The sequence below is a fragment of the Carettochelys insculpta genome, chromosome 3 (assembly GCF_033958435.1).
Source record: "Carettochelys insculpta isolate YL-2023 chromosome 3, ASM3395843v1, whole genome shotgun sequence".
Classification (NCBI taxonomy): domain Eukaryota; kingdom Metazoa; phylum Chordata; order Testudines; family Carettochelyidae; genus Carettochelys; species Carettochelys insculpta.
The window spans coordinates 56,926,125-56,944,943 of NC_134139.1; the positions used below are offsets into that span (position 1 = coordinate 56,926,125).

The following is an 18,819-nucleotide window of genomic DNA, read 5'->3' on the forward strand; positions in this document are numbered from 1 at the left end:
CGTTGGGGGGGGGCTGGCGCAGACTAGTTCGCTAGGGAAGGGGCGGGGTTGAGGGGAGGCGCCCGCCAGGTTCGGTTGTAGCCGCAAATGGGCTTGGTCGGCGTTTGGGGCTGCGGGGCTGGAGGGAGCGGCTCGCCCGTGTGATGGCCGGCCCGGGGCTGAGCATGCTGCCCTAGTGCGGGGCCATGTCGGAGGCGGCCCGCAGCCTCCTGCAGCGCTGGGACGCCAGCTTCAGGAAGGGAACGGACTTCGACTCGTGGGGGCAGCTGGTGGAGGCGATAGATGAGTATCAGATGTGAGTGCGGGCGGGCGGGGGCCGGGATGGAGGGGGCAGGAAGGGGCCCGGCGGCGGGCGCGGGGGCGCTAGGGGAGGGCTGGGTCAGTAGTGTCCGGCTGGGCTCGGCCCGCCGGGTGCGATGCCCCCTAACCAAGGGGTGGGGGGTCTCCCTCGTCTCGGGGTGCGAGTAGCTAGGTGTCCTGGGGCGGACGGGGGTAGGGAAGCAGCGCTCCGTTTGCCCCGCTGCGTGCAGCCGGACCCACCTGACGCAACTGCGCCCACTCTCCTTGGGGGCCGCTCCCTCCCGGGTGCGGGGGCGGTGTGGTTAGCCTGGGTGGCTGCTAGGGACAGCCGTGAGTGGTGGGGAGGGGCTTTGGGGGTGTTAAGGGTCTTTCCTGCGGTGTTGGGGCTCCAGGGGGACCCGGGGCGGTTAGAGGCCGTCGTTTTCTTTGGCTGTCAGCTGTGGGTGTGGTGGAGCCCCTGGGCAGCTGGAGGTGGTGCCTGAGTCTGGGATTTGGGGATGGCCTGGAGCAGCTCTTGGAAGCAGTAGTTGCATGTGAGCTGTGGGTACCCAGGTGCGTGTGTGTGGAGGGAAGCAGATTGAGGCACTGTTGGGCCTAGTCCTACTTCAGAGAAGGGGCTGTCCCACCCTGCTCATTGTCAGTACATGAGCCACTGTTAACTTGGTGGCAGGGCAGAGTCCAGTGTGCGTGAAGAGAAAGGGCTTACTGCCCCATGGCATGATGAAGGCTTCCCTATAAAAGAAGAGAAACTACCTTGTGGGGAGTGAGGGACAAATACTGGCTGCAGTTGTTAATCCCTCTTTTTTGGAGGGGAGGGATGTAAGCTGCCAAGTGCACACACAGCTGCATTGGTTAGTCCTTTGATTATCCTTTGTGTTTGTGTGTGTATGTTACACAAGCACACAAACAAATAAGAAAGTTCAGTAACTGTGGCCAGATACTATCCTGTCTCTCACTTCCTTTTAGTGGGGGAGGTGGATAGGAGGTTATGGAGATAATTATGAAACAATTCCAGCTACACTCTGAGTCTGATCTCCTTGGTTCCCATTATGAAACAATTCCAGCTACACTCTGAGTCTGATCTCCTTGGTTCCCATGTCTGGGTATGGAACAGACTTCAGTGGAATAAGTTCTTGTTCGCCTGTTGATAGGGGGAAAAACTTAATTGACTTGTGATTGGTTCCATCAGCATCTTTTTGATCCACCATCACTAATGACGTTGACTGGCTGTGGAATCCTGTGGCAGTGGACAACAGCAACTTTTCTAAGAGTTAATTTCTTAAACTTGGAGAGGTCTTAGTTCTGGACAAGTTCATCTTGCCACTAAGAGACCCTCTCTCTTTTGCTCTATGTAAAGCTCTGTACATCACAGTCTCTGATCAGTTGACTCTAATGTTAACACATTTACTGGGATGCACATCATCTTGGTTGTTAGGAAAATGTTTGCCAAAAGAGAAGACTTGTATTGTTATCTGAAGGTTGCAGATCTTGGGCTCAGCTTTATCATGGGGTAGTTAATTTCCAAAGAGACTTGTGGCTTGGAAAATTCTTCAGGTTCACACTTTACGCTCCATCATTTACAGTCTTCTCAGAGAAGAATGGCAGATGAGGTTGCATCTGAAATAAACTAATCAGAATCCTAAGTTGTTTAGGAAGATAAGGGCCAAGACTTTGAATTTTGACTGAAATAGGGCTTATAGTCAGCATAGATCATAAAATATTTGATGTTTTGTGCTGTCATCAGCTTTCCCCTTTATCAAGTGAGGTGACATATGTTGACCTGTGTCTGATTTGCCATTGACTTTTTGAATAAGGACAGGTGGTTGTAATAATCAAACCTTTGGATGGGAAAGAAAATAAAGCCCTGTTATTAGCACAGTACTTGAAAAGGGGTAGAGTTACTTTCACCTGATGAAGGAAAAGGTGTTTTTAATAATTATGTGGACATCCAAAATAAAGTTAAAAATAACCTGAAAATTTGATATCATCTTGACAAACTGAGAACAGAAGATCTCAGTAGAGGGTGATATCACTCTTCCTATTAGTCTCCCTAACATAAGGCTTCTCACCTTGAGGTCACTTTCTAATGGTGCAAGGTGGTCTTGGTTTGTAAATTACTTAATTCTTCAAACCATTCCCGTTTGAGAACCTCAGTTCTGATCATTAATCTCTTCTCAGCAACTTCACTGAGCTGAAGCAGGTGTCTTCCACGTGTAGTCGTGTTTCTTTCAGATTTGAAACAGGAGACTCCTTTTCTAACTCAGATGTAGAAACATACAGCTATATATCATGAGCATATTGGTGTCAGCATAGTCCATATGTGTTGATTGTGTCTCAGTGGTTTTATGTGTGGAATAACAGAAGTGATAGGCTGGAGTCTGGTAGACCCCCATAAGAGGAAGAGGGTCCCATTACAGGTCTCTGATCTTTCATAGAAAAGAAAAGCCAGTTTAGTGTGACTGTTCACATCTTTTAGGTACCAATCCAGGCAGGTTAGTAACATCTCTTGATCAGTCCAGTGAAGGTTAATAGATAACACTAGCAGTGGTATTTGGTCCTATCTTTAGCTGTAAAGAGGTACATCAGCATGGTTTAATTCTGATGCATGCTAAACCCTGCATGAAGCCAGATTAGAAGGAGGTCTTTCTAAGTTGGCTGAAATTGACTACCTCTGATGGTCTCAGTGAATTTATCCAGGAAGTGGAGGGTGGAGATGGGGTACTCACTGGCAAGCTTGCTGGCATTGCTGTATGGCTTCCTGAGTACAGGCTAATAGCATGGTTTTACTCTGTTGGTGGGCTCAAAGGAGGACTAGAGAGTTTTATGGATTCTTAATGCCAATATGATTGATAGCTCTGTGTGGCTCTCAAACCCCGCCCCACCCCCAACTGTCAGAAACTGGGAGTGGACAACAGAAGAAATCACTTGACAGCAGAAGAAATCACTGGAAATTGCTCAGTGCTATTCATTCCCACTGAAGCATTTGGCATTGGCTGCTATTGGAAGACAGGGTACTGAATTAGGCGGCTGGTTATTCTGACCCAGTATGGTCGTTCTTCTGGTGCAAAACAACTGCTTGTGTCCAGCAAGTCTCTGTGAATACACGGTTAGGTCTTTGCATCAACTTCCTGAACTTCCAAAATGAGTGCAGTGTTGGTAGAACCCTTCATGGACAAGAGATGATCTGAACCATCACAGCAATTCAGATTGTCTGGAAGACCTATGGATTGTCATCAGGGCCGCCTTGATTAAAACCCCCTTTTCTTTGGGACTCTATTCCCAAGACAATTAAAATACAGTAAATTTTAGAGTATGATGCAAGATGTGTTAATTTGTGGTCTTTGTTAAATTTCAGAGCAACAGAAAGATACCAGTGCTGTGATATGCTGGGATCAACAGTACTTCTGCAATGCTGCCTGTTATGGGTGCCTAGCTGCTATGGCAATAAAGTCTTTATAAATCATCACAATTAGTACCACTGTGCATACCGTGCATCTTGACACTGGTTAGAGCACACTAGGGGAACAATAGATCTGGGATGTATGTGTACCGTGTGCGACCTGGACTAAGTCATATAACTTATCTTTGCCTCCATTTCCTTGCCGATAAACGAGGGACTATAACCCCTCTGTTGTATGGCTATACTGGATTTTCTCTCACCTTGTTGGAAGGTGCTATAAGAATTTAACTGCTCCAACTCCACAGGCACAACTGCCTGGGTTTTTGGTTTATAGGATCTTGAGCATAAGATGCAACTGGGAGTTCAGACTTGCAGTAGCAGGTTACGTAATCTCTCTGTGCTTTGTTTTTGCATCTGTAGAATGGCAAAATGTATGTCTCACAAGTGTTGTAAAGCTGGACTCATTCAACAGTGTAAATGTGTGGAGATCCTAGAGGGAAGGGGCTGGAAAAATGCTGGATACTGTTTTTGGAGTCCTTTTGTTTATAGGGACTCAAAACAATTGCCACCAAAATGCCATTTGTTTAACTTTCTTCTTCCTCCCCGGAAGGAAACTGTAGCTCTGCCATGGATTCTCTTTAAAATGCTCTCTAGTTTCCTTTCGCTTTCTTGGGTTATTTGCTTAGTGCTGCTTTCCAATCCAACACCCTGATTCTCCTCTTTGGGTGGAGTCACCACTCAACATGTAATGATGAGCAGTTGTCAGCTAAGTTGTCCTATACAGTTTTAGCCTACCCTTGCCTGCACTCAGGTGCCAACAGCAGCGAATATGTGGTTACTAGCTACTGCATCAACTGTTACCCTCCTCCTAGACCGGAGGTGAGGAACTTTTTTCTGAGTCAGGGGCCACTGACCCATAGAAAAATCAGTCTGGGGCCATACATTAGTGAAAAGCAAAACCAACAACAACAAATAAACCAGCTCTCACTGGTGTGGCTCCTGGCTGAGATGCCTCACTCCCTTTGTGTTCCAGCCCCACAGAGGCTTGGGGGAAGGGATGGAGGACAAAGGTTCACAGCTTCTCCCAGGTTACACTCTGTCTGGGGCTAATAGATTTTGAGCCCCTGTAGGCTCTGTGATGGGCCTATAAATGCAGAGTTCAGTATGTGGAAGGAGAAGGCTGCTGGGGATGGGTGCCCAGTGTTGGGGTGGGAGGTAGGGTGCAGGACAGGCTGGGAGTGGGAGGTAGGGTGTAGGAGTGGACTGAGTCTGGGCAAGAGGGGGTGTATATTTACCTCTACAGGTCCCTGGTGGCACATGTGCCTCTGCTACTCTCAGGCATTGCCCCCCCACTGCTCCCATTGACTGTGGTTCTGGCCCATGGGAGCAGTGGGCTGGGGGGAAGCCTCCAGGCCAGCACTTCCCTGTGCTGTGGTTGCCCACAGTAGGGGAGAGGGGGAATGGCTGCGTGCAGTCGCTTCCTCCCCAGCCTCCAAGCAGAGCCTGTGGGTTGGATCTGTCTCCACCTTGCCTGGATCTGTCCCGAGTGACTCGGGGACCCACATGCTCATCCTCCGCTGCCGGGAGCCAGCACTGGTGCTCCAGTTGCATGCAGGGGCATGGTGATGGGACACCAGCATGGGCTTCCCCAATGCAGGGGAGGGCTGAGCCATGGGCCCTAGGTTCCCCACCCCATCCTAGACCCATCCCCCTGTGGAAACTTTGAAGAGGGGCTGCAGTCTACTAGTATGAAGCATGCATTGGCTTGCATTAAATCAGGTTTTTTCTAATGGCAGAATAGCTAGCACTAGTTTAAGAAAAGTAAAAAGTTGAGTACCTATTTGGGTGTAGGTTGTGAATGGCATTAGTTTCCCACCTTGCCTAGAACAAAACTTAAAGCCCATGTGATGTATGTAGCGTATGTGCTGCCTTCCCCCTCATAGCATGGTACATGCAGGCAGAAGGTTGGTGCTGCGTTTTGTGACCCTGAGGACCAACTGGGGAAAAGAGGGCAGCTGAAGAAGAGGCTTCCAAAGGCCCTACAGCTGATATGTTACACCTGAGCTTCAGGGAAGAAAGCGGGGGACTCCTGGTATATGAGAATACCGCTTACAGTGCAACCCCAGCTCCATAAATATTACCCACGAACCGCTGGGGTACGAAAGCTGACCAGGACTGTTACATGGACCTGGATGGGAGTGAATAGTGCTGACTAATAAAGTGACTGACACTTTGAGAAAGACATACTAAATTAGACTCCATGAAAGGGTTACTTTGACATTACCCAAGGTACAGTCGGGGGTTTTGAAGCAGCTATGTCCCCTCAGTTTTCCAGTCTGAGCTGTCTTTTCTACCTCTTTACTGTGAGAACAGCCACTCCTCGTCCACTTGTACACAGCCTTCTTACTCCCATTTATACTGTCTGAGTGTATGGCAACCCATTCTTCAACTACGTTGCAGAGCAAACCAGTAAATTCTCAATCCCAGATTTGTGCCTAGCAATGTGTGTCTTGTCCTGTCTGGCTCTCATAAAGTCCCTCATTTTCTTAATAGAAATCCTGTTATCTCAAATGGAGTTTCCCAGATACCTCAATCTAAGCACACACAAGCTTAACAACAGGAAGGTACACTTTAAATGATGCCAAGTAAGGAGTTATAAAAGTCAGTTATAAATTGATGACAGAGAAAAAAGAAAAATAAAATACAGTTAATACTTCATTTAAGCTTCATGAATTCTAAGGAAAAGTTTGGCTCTTACTACATGCTTTAATAGTCTTATTGGCAAAATTCCTTTCAGACAGGGTCTCACCCTCATTCCAAAGCAGTTAGTTTATTTTTCAGGTGTTGTGGCTGCTGAGGATGGAGACACAGGAAGGCAATTTTGGGGTGTCTTTTCCCCATTTCTCTTCTCTGAGAATCAGCCCCAGCTTCAGTTCAGGAGACAGGAGGTGAACCTCCAGCTCTTTCTTTGCCAAGATATAAGTTTTTTTTGCTCACCTCCTTTTTCCTGTCAAAGAATGACCACTTAACCAGGCAATAGTCCTTTTGATTTCATTGACGCCCGTCTGCCATGTATATTGGAGAAAGTGGACAATTGCTTTGTCAAAGAATGAATGGACACAAATCAGACATTAGGAATTGGAATATATGTAAGCCGGTAAATGAACATTTCAGTTTAGCAGGACAGTGGGTTCAACACTTCATGGTGTGCATTTTAAAACAGAGATTGTAACGCCAGATTATAAAATGAGACATGTGAATTGGCATTTATTTTCAAATTTGATACCTATCACCTTGGACTGAACAAAGATAAGACCCCGTCTTATCCATTACAAGGATAATTTCCCCACCTTTGATATCTGCAGTGACCACAGCCATCCCACTTAACTTAATAAACACTTGTAGGGGAAGGGAGGAGAAAAACCTCTGCAAGTGGGCAATGCAGAATCAAAGCAGAAGTTAGTGAAAGAATCACGTCAGTCACCCTTCACTATAGTCTGATTCCCTTCCCTGCCGGGTCCCTTTCTAGCGTGTGGCTGCCAAGGGCCTTATTTACATCAACTGGGATGCCCTTCCCAGATGGCTGGGGTGGGGAGGCTTACTAGATTCCATTTTGGAACAGTGGTTCTTAGCAAATATGATGGCCTACTTCAGCATTTTATCTTATAGTCCCTCCTCTAACTTAAGGGTTCGTGAACCCGCTGGGTTACATATAACAATTTTGGCGTTTTCAGTTTGTTTTGGAAGTGTCTGTACAGCAGTAATATCATTAGGAATGTCATGATGGACACTACCCACATGACCTGACAAAATATCACCAAATTTATCCCCATGGTACTCTGTTGTGCACCCATTTAAGTGATGTACTTTATTATTGTGATAAAAATACGTAAAAATTTAAAAATAGATATCTACACTTAAGTGGTTATTGGTCTATAGAAGTGCCTGTCTTGTCCTCATGTTGCTGTCCTCCACAGTGTGGAGTGTTAGTTGGCGGGGAGTGTGGAAAGAGATGTAGGACCAGGGTAGGGGGCTAGGAGAAGATGGGAGAGGGCTGGGGTATGTGAGTGAACTGCTGGCAGTCATTGTTGGGAGTGTGTTGAGAAGGGTCAGAGTCAAGGATTGGGGGCAAGAGGCCAGGAGCAGCCCTGGGATTGGTTACTGGAACAATGTAAACCATTTGATATTTTTGCGGAAGTGAAAAAGAATGAAATCTACTAGGCCGCATTTAACCCTGCCCCATCATTTAAATCTCATTGGAGTCAGTGGATTTACAACAGGTAAGTTATGGTGCCTGTTTGTTTCCTAGTTGCTGCCTGTGGGCCACCACTTTCTCTCCCTTCTCCCTTGTGGTCCTGGCTTAGCTAGCTCCCCCATTCCCCACAGCAGGGCTAGATTAAGGCTAGGTCTACACTAGCTGCAGAAGATTGAACACTTAGTTTGATCTTCTGGAGCATTGTTTTGTGCATGTGTGAAACGGCCCATTCTGGGATCAATGTTGACCCTAGAACTCCTTGCAAGCTGCAAGGATTAAAGAATGTTGATGGGAGGAACACTCCTGTTGACATTCTGTAGTAAGCACCGGGACCAATGTTGACAGCTGCAAAATCGATGTTAAATATGCCTTTGGCATACCTAAAACTGCTTAGCAGCTGCTGACATTTCTGGTAAGTGCAAATGTAGCCTAAGATAAGAACTGCTGCCCAGTGGTTCAAATATTCCTTCCCGAACATATATGCTAAAACTTGAATTTCCAGACAAGTGATTTCAATCAACTCGAACTGACAAGTCAAACAGGATGTGTATGGTAAAATCCTTCCAGTTTTAATTTACCATGCATTAATTTATAAAGTAACACAAGATATTTTAAAGTTAGCTACAAAACTCCAAAAGAATTATGCTGTAAAAAGAATTCTTTCCCCTCTAAACCATTAACACCTATTCAAAGTGGGGCACCAAACTCCCTATCCCACCCTACTTCGCCCATCTCCTCACCTTTTTCCACCTCCTCTCAAAGGGTGGGGGCTGTGGCTCTGGCCTTTGAGGGAAGACACAGTTAGAAAGAATGGATCAGGGGGTTAGCCTCCCCAAAGGGGCTGGGGGTTCCACCTGCCTAAGCAATTTTAAAATATCTGGGGCTTCCAGACTCTTCTAAATTGCCTGGGGTTCTGGGCACTTGTTCCTTTTGCCCCCCCATCCATCAGTGGGCCAGGCTGAGCTCTCTCCTACACTCCAGACCCCTGGGCTCCAGTCTGGAGCCCCCTCCTGCTCCACCCCAAACCTTTCATCCCAGGCTGTACCTCAGAGCATGCGCTCCTAACTGGAGCACCCTCACTCCAGCTTTGTGATCCCCTCCCATGTTCTGAACCCCTTATTTTTGCAATCACCCCAGATTCTAAGGGGCCCCACAAAATCTAATAGCCCTGACCTTCAGAAGAGTTAATCCAGTCCACCTCCGTGATTCACCTTCCTTGTCTCCTTCTTTCTGTGTCTACTCCATCCTGAGCCTTGTCCCCCATCCTTCATGGGACTTCTCCAAACCCACAATCCCCCATCTAACCTGTGGCCTGAGTCAAGCTGCCCTTTACTCCAGAGACTTCCCTGTTAGCTTGGTAGCCCACAGGCAGCAGCTGCTGTACCCACTTCTCCTGAGTGGCTTCTCCCTATCCCAATACTATTACCTAACAGCAGTGTTTGGGGAGAGTGAGGGGGTGGAAGAATATCTGAGACACAGCCTACTCTGTCCTTCTCAGGCAATGTGAGGAAAGAGTGCACAGCAGCCATTCAGCTGACCCCCTTACCTCTCCTAAATTCCACCTGTCGCCCCAGGGACTGCTGGCAACAGTGTGTTAAAACAGTCTGTTTAAAGAGCCCACCCACCTCCTCCAGCCTCTGAAGCTAGCTCTTTAGACAGTTGCTGCTGTTTAAAGAGTTGTCTCTTTACAGTTCATGTCCTTGCTTTGCATCATATGGGACAATTAGCTGGTTTTAAAATAAATAAATAAATAAATAAAGTCTGGATACTCTCCAGGGAGCTAAAGAAAAGGGACAGTCCTGGCTAAAACAGGACAGATAGTCACCTTACTTTAACATTACATGGTAGAAGTCTTAATTTTACAAATGCTATTGCTGCATATTTCACCAGAATGATAAAGATTAGCGAGTTGTCAGATTATCTTCAACATAAGGTTTGTGCAAAATTTTTCAGCAATCACGCTAATGATTAGGATGGCTTCATGTCACCCTCCTATTTGTGAGTCTATTGATGGCTGATAGCTTTGAAAAAGGGGTGGACATAGGAGTAGACTGTCACGCATGTGTTTTGAACCACTTTAGTGTGGGTGATGGAAACAGCCTAGAGACTGAGTGCAGTGCACCTAAGGAGCCACAAGGGAGTGTGTTGTAGGGCAGGGCCCAAGGTGGATCAAAATCTATTTAAAACAGACTTAATATTTTTAAATTAACCAATAATACTAAATTTCTCATTTAAAAATAAGTTGCAATTATATCTCATCACAAACATGCTACACTTACAGTCTCATAAAAATGAGTTAATGGCTATAGTCCGGGGCACACAAAGGATCGGAGTGGGCCTGGGGAGGTATGAAATTTCATAAGTGGGGCGGAGCACAATTGACTGGTGGGTCTCAGGCTCCTCCATCTAATTAAAATGTTGAAGTGTGTTGCTGGTTTTATGTACATGTATTCACTTTTATATGTTGATAAAGTTTTTACATTCTACATACTTATTTTCTTGCACATGCCAACATTTTTTATATGAACTGAATATAACTAACTGAATTTTCCATCAGTTTGGATTATATTAGGCAGGTTGGAGGGGCCCTGCTAACTGCAGGGACAAAAAGAGGGGCCCAACTTAAAAAATTTGCTGATACCTTCTCTAGTCTGCTCAGCTTGACTACTAGCTCTTGCTTTTTTAAAGTTCTGAGCTTTCAGTTTGTTTCTCAGCAGACTGAAAAATAACATCTGCAAAGAAAGACATAAGCTGGATAGGATTGTTTTTGTTCTGTGCTTAGATGGTGGTGGACCTTGGCCAAGCATGGCAGAGGAGTTAGACACCTTGAAGACAATGTGTAGGAAAGGACAGTGGAATGGACTAAAAAAGAAAAAAGGAAGATGTTATTCAGTGTGCATACAGCTGTCTATATTCCCCTACACCTTTGCCACAGAAAAATCATCATGGCTTCTGGGCATAAGAGAGACTCCAGCTGCGAATGTTTTAAAGTAATTCATTGCTGGTAAGAAAAGGAAAACGTGACAAGTATAAACAGTGCAAGAAGATGACGCAGGGCCTAGCTGCAAGGAGGAAACATAAGGAAAACTGCTTTTTGGGAGAAAATGATGTGGCTGAAGATGTGATATGGCTTAGTGGATCAACTGATTAGTAACTTAAATAATTCATTTTGGAATGCGTCATTCTTCAGGACTCTCCTTGTGCCTTTAAAGGCTGTGTCTGCACTGCTGGGTTTTTTAGAAATAACTTATTTCAACATTCTAACATTGAAATTAGTTATTTCTCAAAAGTGTTCGCATGAGCATTTTGAAATTGTGTTCATGCTAGAGAGTCTAATTTCAAAATAAGAGCAATGATGGGATGCCTCCCTTGAGACCAATTAAGTCATAATTACCTCTGTTTGGTACACATTGTCTGTTTTGAAATTGAAAGTCATTCGTTTTGGTGGAGTTATTTCGAGTTAAATGCTCTGTTATTCCAGAATAACAGGCTTTGCCGTGTACATTCAAGGGTTTTTCCCCCCCCGAAAAAAGCTGTTTTTGCGAACCTCCCTCCCTGCAGAAAAAAAATCCAACAACCCAGTGTAGATTTGACAAGTAAATTCCCAAGAGGCTTGCCATGTGGACGTTACTAGAAGAAAAAGTTTAGCTTAGGTAATCCTTATGTCTTGTTTAATTAGTTTACTGGGTTTAGAATCTGTCAATCAGTATACAATACAGAAGGCTGAAGTCAGAGATCTAGAGTTACCAGTTGTCACTGTGTGCCATCTTCTTATTTTATACTACATAATACATTCTCTTATTTCGGAACATTGTGGCCATGCACCATAATGGTGCTGCCATATGTCTAGTCCCTATTTTACTTCAGCATAACTCGCCTTTTCCAAGGGAACCCCATTCTGTACTTTTTTTCTCAAAAACAGAAGTTCAAGTGAGTTCAGTGGGGATCATTCCAAGATTAAGTGCACTCTAAGCGCAGTTGATTGTGTAACTTGATCAAATCAATGTTTTGGTGATTTAATCAATTCGCCTTGGCTGTGCCCCATAGCAAGGGCAGAAGGTGATCCATCTCTTGCTTCTCTCAGTACATCTCCCTTTGCAGAATCATTCCTTAAAGGACACCTTCAAATGCTTGGTAAAATTTCCAAGGTCTGTCAGGAATCCTTCCCCTTGCTATGCCAGAAGGGCAAAATGTGCAGTGTTCCTCTTCAATATTTCATCCCCCAATACTTTTATTTATACCCCTAGTAGGGATCCTTAAATATTGAGCCTCTGCAGCATTCACACCCCATGCATATTTTACACCCCACCTCTTATTTTCCTCTTTTTTATTTTACCAATAAACAGTGTAAATGAAAGTGGTTTGAGCGTTGGCCTGCTAAACCCAGGGATGTGAGTTCAATCCTTGAGGAGGCCATTTAGGGATTGGGGCAAAATAGATGTTGGGGATGGTGCTTGCTCCTGCCAAGAGCGCAGGGGACTGGACTAGATAACCTCCCAAGGTCCCTTCCAGTTTTAGGAGATGTGTATCTCCAATTATATCTAACTTCTGACTGGTGGAAACACACCACCCATCCCCCTACCCCACCCCAGAGTGACTGGCACCTGAGAAAATCCAGGTTGCTGCTGTACATGTCATCAGTCTGACACCTTACTTGAGCACTGCATTAGCATCTACAAATTGGGATGATAAAAAAATGCCCATTTTTTCTTCTCTACAGGAATGCTCTTGTCATCGAATGCTGAAGTATGGCATGTTACCATTGCATTATTTTTCATTTTTTGAGGTCTGGTGGGGGCACTGAATATTACACAGATGTTGTGAGTCGCCACTTCAAGAAGATTATCCTCTAAATACCTTCCATCCGGTCTTGATTTTGCTGTCTGTCTCTCTGATCCTGTGCTCCTGATTCAGCAAAGTACATGCTGTGAAAGTAAAAGGACAATCTGGTTTATAGGCCTGTTACTTTTCTTTTGGCAATTAAAATGTTAAAGATAATGCAAAAATAACTAACAATGAAGAAATGCTGTATTTATCCGTGTGTCAGTGCTTGGTCTAACAGCCTAAGTGTGTCTCTACCTGTGGAACATGAACAATACAATAAGCAAAAATATAAGCTTTTTCCACACATTGGTCTGCTAATATATCTCAAACCTGTTCTGAAAGGACCATGTCTAGGAATGAGAGAATCTAAGGCCCTTTCAGTCCTTGGATTTTATTTCTGGTTGCCAACAAGAGTGTCTTGATATAAACTGCAGTGTTTTGTCTTACACACATTGACTGGCAATGTGGCTAGAATGATCAGACTCTTTGAACAGCCTCTAATGTTAGCAATTTTGGGTCACAAATGACCTAAGCTATACTTGCACAGTCAATGAAAGTCACTACATCACAGTTCTATTCTCCTGGATCATCCATTCACCCCTTCCTCCCAAAATACAGTTTTTAAACAGGAGCTCATAAAGGGGTGGAAGTTTGCCATAAAAAGTAGGTTTTGCTTCTTCAATATTGTGTTTCTTGCTGAAGAAGGTACACGTTTAAAAAAACAAAAACAAAAAAAAAACGGGTCTCGTGAAGTCTTCCTCGCTAGCAACTGCAGTATGCATCTGACAGATGAATCAAGAATGAGTCTTTGTATTTTCCTGGGTCTTTCTCCAAAAAGTTTCCTAAGTAAGCTTTCAGAATGATGAGCAGTCACAGGGAATGGTTCTTCTCACCTTTAATTATCTCATTCTGTAATTTTCCTGCTACAGAAAGTTAAGAAGTACTGATACATTGGATTTTTTAAAAGAAAATTTGTGGTTGGCTGTATTTGTGGTTCACATGGGCTACGTCTACACGTGCACGCTACATCGAAATAGCGACATTGAAATAGTCTATTTCGATGAATAACGTCTACACGTCCTCCGGGGCTGGCAACGTCGACGTTCAACTTCGACGTTGGGCAGTACCACATCAAAATAGGCGCTGCGAGGGAATGTCTACACGCCAAAGTAGCACACATTGAAATAAGGGTGCCAGGAACAGCTGCAGACAGGGTCACAGGGCGGACTCAACAGCAAGCCGCTCCCTTAAAGGGCCCCTCCCAGACACAGTTGCACTAAACAACACAAGATCCACAGAGCCGACAACTGGTTGCAGACCCTGTGCATGCAGCATGGATCCCCAGCTGCAGCAGCAGCAGCCAGAAGCCCTGGGCTAAGGGCTGCTGCACATGGTGACCATAGAGCCCCGCAGGGGCTGGAGAGAGATCGTGTCTCAACCCCTCAGCTGATGGCCGCCGTGGCGGACCCCGCTATTTCGATGTTGCGGGACGTGGATCGTCTACACGTGCCTTACTTCGACGTTCAACTTCGAAGTAGGGCGCTATTCCCATCCCCTCATGGGGTTAGCAACTTCGACGTCTCGCCGCCTAACGTCGATTTCAACTTCGAAATAGCGCCCAACACGTGTAGCCGTGACGGGTGCTATTTCGAAGTTGGTGCCGCTACTTCGAAGTAGCGTGCACGTGTAGACGCGGCCATGGAGTGCAATCCCAATAATTCCTTGTCAGTAACTTACTGCAAACTTGTAATGAGTTTACTTGTTCTCCCATATATCTTTGGTGAAGCTGCCTCTACAAGTTTTTTCAAGTATTTTGTTTCCAATTTGGAATTATAAATGTGCTCTAATATCTCTTACTTCATCAGAGTGGAGAGATGTCAGTCACTATTGCAGAAAGTGATTAAAAGTGTGACATCTGAAAAAAATTAGGAAAGTAACGGTTCATCCAATATTTGGCTCTGACAAAGATTTTCATGTGTAGTTTTCAGTGTTTTATAAAGGAGGGTAGGCATCATTGTCCCTATTTTACAGATGGGGAAGCTGAGCTTCAGAGAGAGTGAGTCTTGTTAATATGTGACATCTGTAAAAACAGACAGAAAATCATTGTTAAACATAAATACCAATAGGAATAATCCTCACACTCTGTCTCCAAAGACAAATTTTCCTCCCACTCCCCCCACCCCTTGTTTCTGGTCAAACAGAATGTCTTGTCTCACTTTGGGCATGTATAACTTTTTTTTAATTAGCAGCAGAAGCAATTTAGAAATGTCCCTTATAAGACTGCAGAGGAACAAGTTCTAAATACGTTCCCTTATTCAGAAAATCAAGTCCTCCTATGTATGGTATTGCCAGGGCTATACCCCAGTCTCTTGGAAGTGGTATTCTATGTACATAGCAATGCTTTCTTCTTCTTTTGGCTTAATTAAATTGTGGTTCTCATGCTTTATGACAGTAGATAGACCAGTTAATGCTTTCTTGCCCATTTGTTGCATTGGCTTTTGTGAGTCTTACTCTATCAGTTTTATCAAGAAAACTAGGATTTTAAACAATATCCAGGTTGTGAAAACATGATGAAATCAAATGCATATTTTGCATTTGATGTTTTTCAGCTAAGGGTTGGAGTGATTTATGGAGACAGGCAATTACTGCAGCTGCCTAATCAATTGGGAAGCTGAAGCCCAGAGAAGTTCGGTAACTTTCCCTGTGTCACAGTGAATCTGTAGTCAATTCAAGGGTAGAATCATGGTCTCCTAATTTCCAATAGTATATCCTGAGAGGATATACTGTTATATCTGCACTGAAGTGACATTCTTGATTGTATAATGGTTATGAATTTTAAGCTTGTTTTCACACCTGATTATTTGAAATATAGGTTGAACTTCTCTCCTTTGGCACTCTCTTGACTGGCAGCATCTGTAATTTGGCATGGTTTTTGTTGACCACATCCATGATAAATGATCGTATGGCTAAGTTTCTCATGGTCCCATGAAGTTTGCTTACAGCCACCAGTCCTGGCTCTGTTGTGTGCCAATTTACCTCTAAATGTCTCCTAAGAGCCCAGTAAGCAGTGGAATTCTTGATGATGATGCTAGATGACATTGACATCCCATAGTCGCATTCAGCACTTGTCAAGTCCTCAAGGTGCTGGACTAGAGAGGTTCAATCTGTACAATGAAACCTATCCAAGAGATCATCTTCAGTGGTGGCCTCTCAAGGCAGAAGATTGTCTTAAGTATCTCCAAATGTAGTAATTTCAGTTCTGCTACAGCCAGTTTGGTTCAATAAGTGATTTTGTTCGCCGCTCAGACTTACATGCGTAAAATGTTTAACGGAGCTTACCCATTTTTTGCTCTTTTATGATACACTAGCAAAGTGACCTGGTGTTGTTCGGGTAGGTGACGAACAGGTGTTGTCTCTTCCCTCCTCCTCTGTTTGGAAAATAAAAGGAAAATGCATCTGGTTTATGCAAATGATTGTATTTTGGGAAGATGGGGGCAAAAGTTCTTATTAATCTGTCAGAGTGTTTCGAAGATGACATGAAGCTTGCTGGTAAACAGAACTTGCAGTCTTTCTGTCTTTTGCTAGAATAAACGGGCTAGGCGAGTGTTGGGGTGTGGGAGGGCTGACAGTATGGGGTGGGGGGCAGGGCAGATGTGGAGGGTGCTGTGTTGAGGACAGGCTGAGGGATAAGAGCAGAGGGCTTGTGTGATAGAGCTGAGGGTAAAAGGTGGGAGTGGAGAAGTGAGGGGAGTGCTGGAGAGAGGGTGGGGTGGTAGAGACGGAGCACAGCATTAGTATGTGGGGGGCCTGGTAGAGGATGTGGGTGAAGATATTACGATAGGGGTTTTGGTGTTGGGGTGGCTTAGGGCAGCAGTGGAGTGTGGTAGAGTGAGGGTGGGGGTCAGGGGCTGAGGGTACGGGGGGAGGCTTAGAAGTGCTGTTGGGGTGCAGGGGAGGGTGTGGAGGAGAGTGAGTGGGGAGTTAGTGGAAGAAGTGGGGTTGGTGTGATGGGGGTGACTACAGGCTTTGGTGTGTGGGAGGGTCAGGGCAGTGGGTGGAAGGTGGTGGAGTAAGGGCAGTGGGTGGGGGCTGAGGCCAGAGGGTTTGGTGTATGGTGGGTGGGGTCAGGGCAAGGGGTGGGTGGTAGCAAAGCAGGGGGCTTATGATGGGGTTAGGAAGCCTCTAGACTTAAGGGGGCAGTGCTGCACTACACTGACCTGGCATTTCCTCTGAGGGGTCGGGTTGTGGTTCCTGGCCCCAGTGTCTCCAGGGGGAGGGCTGGGCTGTCGTCTGCAGCTCCTGCCAGAGCTCCTGGTAGGGAAGGCACCTTCCTGTACTCTGGGAAGTCTGGGTGTGAGCTCCTTTTTCGGGGAGGGAGGCCCATCCTCTGACCCAGCATGAACTCGGGGTGGGGGGAGGGTGTTCTGGAGTTGCTGCACCTTTCCCCGGTCCTAGCAAGATGGGTGGTGTGGGAGCAGTGGCTGTGGTTAAGTTCTCTAGCCCCAGTGAGATTGGCTGTGGGGGGACACCATGCACGTAGCTCTTTCCCTGGCCCTGGCACAGTGGCAAAGAGGTGGGGCTTTTTGCCGCAGTGCAGTGGGGGTGAGGGCATGGCTTTTTCCCCAGCTCCAGGGCAGTGGGTGGGGGAGGCATGACTTTTTTCCCCAGCCCAACACAGCAGCAGTGGGGAGGAGGGAGGGCAGGGTCAGGGCTGGGACCACAGCTCTTTTCTGTGACTCCAGCACAGTGGTTCTGGGGGGCCAGGACGTCTTTCTCTGGCTCCACCACAGCAGCAGTGGGGAGGAAGGGGGTCATGGTTTTTTTTTCCTCTGGCCCTGGCACAGTGGCTCCAGAAGGGCTATGGCCAGAGCCAGGGCCATGACCCTGACTGTTCTCCTGGCCCTGGCACAGCAGCAGTGGTGAGGGCTGGGGATGGAGCTGCAGCTTTTTTCCCCAGGCCTGGCATAGTGGCAGCAGGGGGGCCAGGGCTAGCCCTGGGGAGGGTGGCTTTGGGGAGGTTGGAGACTGGGCCTAGGGCGGCAGCTGTTTTCCCAGCCCCAGCATGAACTTGTGGGGGAGCACAGCTGGTGTTCATGGCCACAGTGTCTTTGGGGACTGGGATGGGGAGGGAGAAGCTAGTTGCAGGAGGACAGCAGACTCCCCCTGCATGATGCTGTGTCCGAGCACCAAGGGTGGGGGAGTTTGGGGTGTACAGATGCTCAATTCTCCTGCCAGGGTGAAGAGCCCCATCTCCACATGGCCACTGTTTTCCTGTAGCAGCTGCCCTGAGTGATCGCTGTGCTGTGTTGCTGTTCCCTGCACTCGCTGCCATCAGCGGTGACTCTGAAGTCGTGATCCCTCCTGTCGGTGCTTGTCCCTTTCCATGTGCTGGGAAATCCTGAGATTTCAGGCATTTCCCACTTTTCAGGCACAACCAAATCCCAACCTTGGTTCAAGTTAGGGTTAGAGGAGACTGCATAACAAATTTTGTGGTCATAGCTCTTAAGGTTTAAGAGGAGTTCTTGAACAAACTTAGCACTGACAGACAGATACACTGGACAGCATATAGTAGACCTGAGTCTCGGAATGAGTTCTTGAATGTGTTTGCTTAATTTTACTTTAAATCTCCTAGGAACGGAGAATCTGCTTTTTTCTGGAAGCCCTCTTGTGTCTTTGTCATCTTAGCTGGGGGAGTTGGTATCTCATATCTTCAACAGACATCTCTGCTCCAGAGTGTCTGTCATTGTAGTTAAATAGCTGTTATAGTTAGTCTAAAAATGTTACTTAGATTCTTGTGATGCTTTAATTTCAGGCATTTTCCAGTCATTAAAGAATTCTCCTGGATAACAAGACCCGTGTTTTTAAATAACTGTTGTGCTTGGTTTTCACATTAGAGAGTTTTTTAGATTGTCCTTACACATCATAAACAGATGCAATCCCACTCTTCCCTTTTGTAGCTCATCTGCAAGTCTGGTTTAACTGTCTGGCGTGATCATGTTTTCATCAATATCTTGTTCAGTCTAAGGGGTTTTATACGGGA

At 46.0% G+C, this 18,819-nt stretch overlaps 1 protein-coding gene across 1 annotated transcript in view; it reads left to right on the forward strand.

Moving 5' to 3' along the window:
• The first annotated feature begins 81 nt into the window (after positions 1–81).
• AIDA (axin interactor, dorsalization associated) overlaps positions 82–18,819 on the forward strand; it is a 56,611-nt gene continuing 37,873 nt past the window's right edge. The window contains exon 1 of the mRNA XM_074989925.1: positions 82–295. Coding sequence (XP_074846026.1) covers positions 186–295 — 110 coding nt within the window. The 5' untranslated portion in view covers positions 82–185. The remainder of the gene's footprint in view (positions 296–18,819) is intronic.